The 3097-nt window shown below is 35.8% G+C and overlaps 1 protein-coding gene across 1 annotated transcript; it reads left to right on the top strand.

Moving 5' to 3' along the window:
• The first annotated feature begins 504 nt into the window (after nucleotides 1-504).
• On the top strand, nucleotides 505-2767 carry LOC106777229 (pentatricopeptide repeat-containing protein At5g65570). The gene has a single exon (XM_014664787.2). It carries the CDS (start codon nucleotides 624-626, stop codon nucleotides 2649-2651), a length of 2028 nt encoding a protein of 675 aa, XP_014520273.1. The 5' UTR covers nucleotides 505-623; the 3' UTR covers nucleotides 2652-2767.
• The last annotated feature ends 330 nt before the right edge of the window (nucleotides 2768-3097 follow it).

Genomic DNA, 3097 nt, shown 5'->3' with positions numbered 1-3097 from the left:
TTTTTTTTTTTTTTTTAATTTTGAGAATGAAAATTATTAAAATAAGACAAATGTTTTTGATTTTTTTCAATTAGGGCTAGAGAAGGGATGCCAGAGAAAATGTGAGTGAAAGGGATGAAAGAGAAAGGTTGAGAGGAATGAGAGAGGTGGATAAAGGATTATGGGTTTCTTTTTTTATTTTTTTAATTATGAGTATGAAAATTATTAAAATACCCTTAACCTTAAAACTTAGAATTCATGATATAGGGGTATTTTTGTCTACTGAAACCTGATACACATTACTAAAATGTACCAACTAAAAAAGAGTCATACGCAAGTTAGCAAACCCCTATATATATATATTAATTATGTATGTATGTATAATGTAGAAATGAAATAGAAATTCGTATAAATATCTTATTTTATTTTTTGCATTTTTTATTTTCTATAAAATAATCTTACGCCAACACTAACAAATAAAGGGAGCAAGTTTACGTTGTTTTAGTTTGATTAGACTGAGAAACGCCAAAGACATAGGAATAGTGTTGTGGAGGATAAGCCTGAATCTAACTTGTTTCTTTTTTCTTCATTACATTTTTGAAAAATACATTGAAGAAGATAATAAAAATGTCCAGCATGAAAATATGAATTTATACTCTTCTCTTATTGCCCAATGCGCGCACACAAAATCGTTAACTACCCTCAGAGCAGTTCACAACAAAGTCATCAAATCCGGTTTCTGTTACTCGTTCTTGGGCCACAAGCTCATTGATGGCTACATCAAATGCGGCAGCCTTGTTGAGGCACGGAAGTTGTTCGATGAATTGACCAACAGACACATAGTTACTTGGAATTCGATTATCTCTTCTCATATCAATCATGGGAAGTGCAAAGAAGCCGTTGAGTTCTATGGCAACATGCTCGTCGAGGGTGTTTTACCCGATGCCTACACCTTCTCTGCCATTTATAAGGCGTTTTCACAGTTGGGTCTCCTACGCCATGGCCAAAGGGCTCATGCGTTAGCTGTGGTTTTGGGTTTGGAGGTCCAGGATGGGTTTGTTGCTAGTGCCCTTGTTGATATGTATGCTAAGTTTGATAAAATGAGGGATGCCCATTCGGTTTTTCTCCGTGTTTTAGAGAAAGATGTTGTCTTGTTCACAGCATTGATTGTGGGTTATGCTCAACATGGTCTTGATGGGGAAGCTTTAGAGGTTTATGAGGACATGGTCTATAGAGGTGTTAAGCCTAATGAGTATACTCTTGCTTGCATCTTGATAAGTTGTGGTAATCTAGGGGATTTAGTTAATGGTCAGTTGATCCATGGTCTTGTGATTAAGTCTGACCTGGAATCTGTGGCTTTACAGACTTCTCTCCTTACCATGTATTCAAGGTGCAACATGGTCGAGGATTCTATAAAGGTGTTTAATCTGCTTGATTATGCAAATCAGGTGACATGGACATCTTTTGTGGTGGGGCTTGTGCAAAATGGGAGAGAGGAGACTGCTGTGTCAATATTCAGGGAAATGATTCGTTGTTTGATAAGACCAAATCCTTTCACATTGTCGAGTATTCTTCAAGCATGTTCGAGCCTTGCAATGCTTGAAGTAGGGGAACAGATGCATGCCATTACCATGAAACTAGGATTAGATGGAAATAAGTATACAGGTGCAGCGCTGATTAATTTATACGGAAAATGTGGAAATGTAGAGAACGCAAGGTATGTTTTTGACGTTTTAACTGAGTTAGATGTAGTTGCTATCAATTCAATGATCTATGCTTATGCTCAAAATGGTTTCGGGCACGAGGCACTTGAACTGTTTGAAAGAATGGAAAAATTGGGACTTGTGCCTAATAGTGTGACATTTATCAGTATTCTGGTGGCATGCAACAATGCAGGTTTAGTTGAAGAAGGATGCCGAATATTTTCCTCCATTAGGAATAATCACAAAATTGAATTGACAAGAGACCATTTTACTTGTATGATTGATTTGCTAGGGCGATCAAGGAGACTTGAGGAGGCTGCAGTGTTGATAGAGGAAGTGAGAAATCCAGATGTAGTACTATGGAGGACACTGCTAAACACATGTAAGATTCACGGAGAGGTAGAAATGGCAGAGAAAGTTATGAGAAAAATCCTTGAGCTTGCTCCTGAGGATGGGGGAACACATATCCTTTTGTCAAATCTTTATGCTTCTGCTGGGAAATGGAACCAGGTGATTGAGACGAAAAGCACAATAAGAGATATGAAATTGAAGAAAAGTCCTGCAATGAGTTGGCTTGATATTGATAGAGAGGTGCATACTTTTATGGCTGGAGATTTGTCTCACCCAAGAGCTCATGAGATTTTTGAAATGTTGCATGGATTAATAGAGAAGGTCAAAATTCTGGGTTATAATCCTGATACCAGATTTGTGTTGCAGGATTTGGATGAAGAGAAGAAAATGAGTTCTTTATATTATCATAGTGAAAAACTGGCAATAGCTTTTGCTTTATGGAAGACTATTGGTAGGACTACTACTATCAGGATTTTTAAGAATCTTAGAGTTTGTGGTGATTGCCACAGTTGGATAAAATTTGTTTCTTTACTTACTGGGAGATATATTATTGCTAGAGATGCAAAGAGATTCCATCATTTTAAAGGAGGTTTATGTTCCTGTAAAGATTATTGGTGAAACACATTTGTTATATCCTTTCCCTAGCTTCTCTATAAAATAATTTTCTTAGCAGGTCATACCGAACATGTGAAGGTATAACCATGTATGATTATTTCATCTGGCCCATTTTGTCATCATAACTTTTAATACTAGTTATTCATACATATGTGTTCTCAATACATCAATGAAGATGTAAATATCAAAATTTTACGTCAAGGAAGTTCTGGGTTTAATATTACTAATTCAGTTATACATGTTAGATGAATGCTCAAATGTGGTATATAACTTAATTTTGGCTCGTGTTCCTTCATCTATTTTTCAAGTAGAAACAAATGGGATGCTTATGATCTGTTTTTCATTCCCCTTATTTATTTTTCTTAATAATATTGTTATTCTATGTCTATAAATGTTCCGTGTAAAAAAGAGAAGTGTATGATATAGTCTAGTTTGATACTGTGTAAATT

Source organism: Vigna radiata, chromosome 11 (genome assembly GCF_000741045.1).
Source record: "Vigna radiata var. radiata cultivar VC1973A chromosome 11, Vradiata_ver6, whole genome shotgun sequence".
Lineage (NCBI taxonomy): Eukaryota > Viridiplantae > Streptophyta > Magnoliopsida > Fabales > Fabaceae > Vigna > Vigna radiata.
Note: the sequence above shows the minus strand (reverse complement) of the source record. Positions and strands in the feature narration are given on the sequence as shown.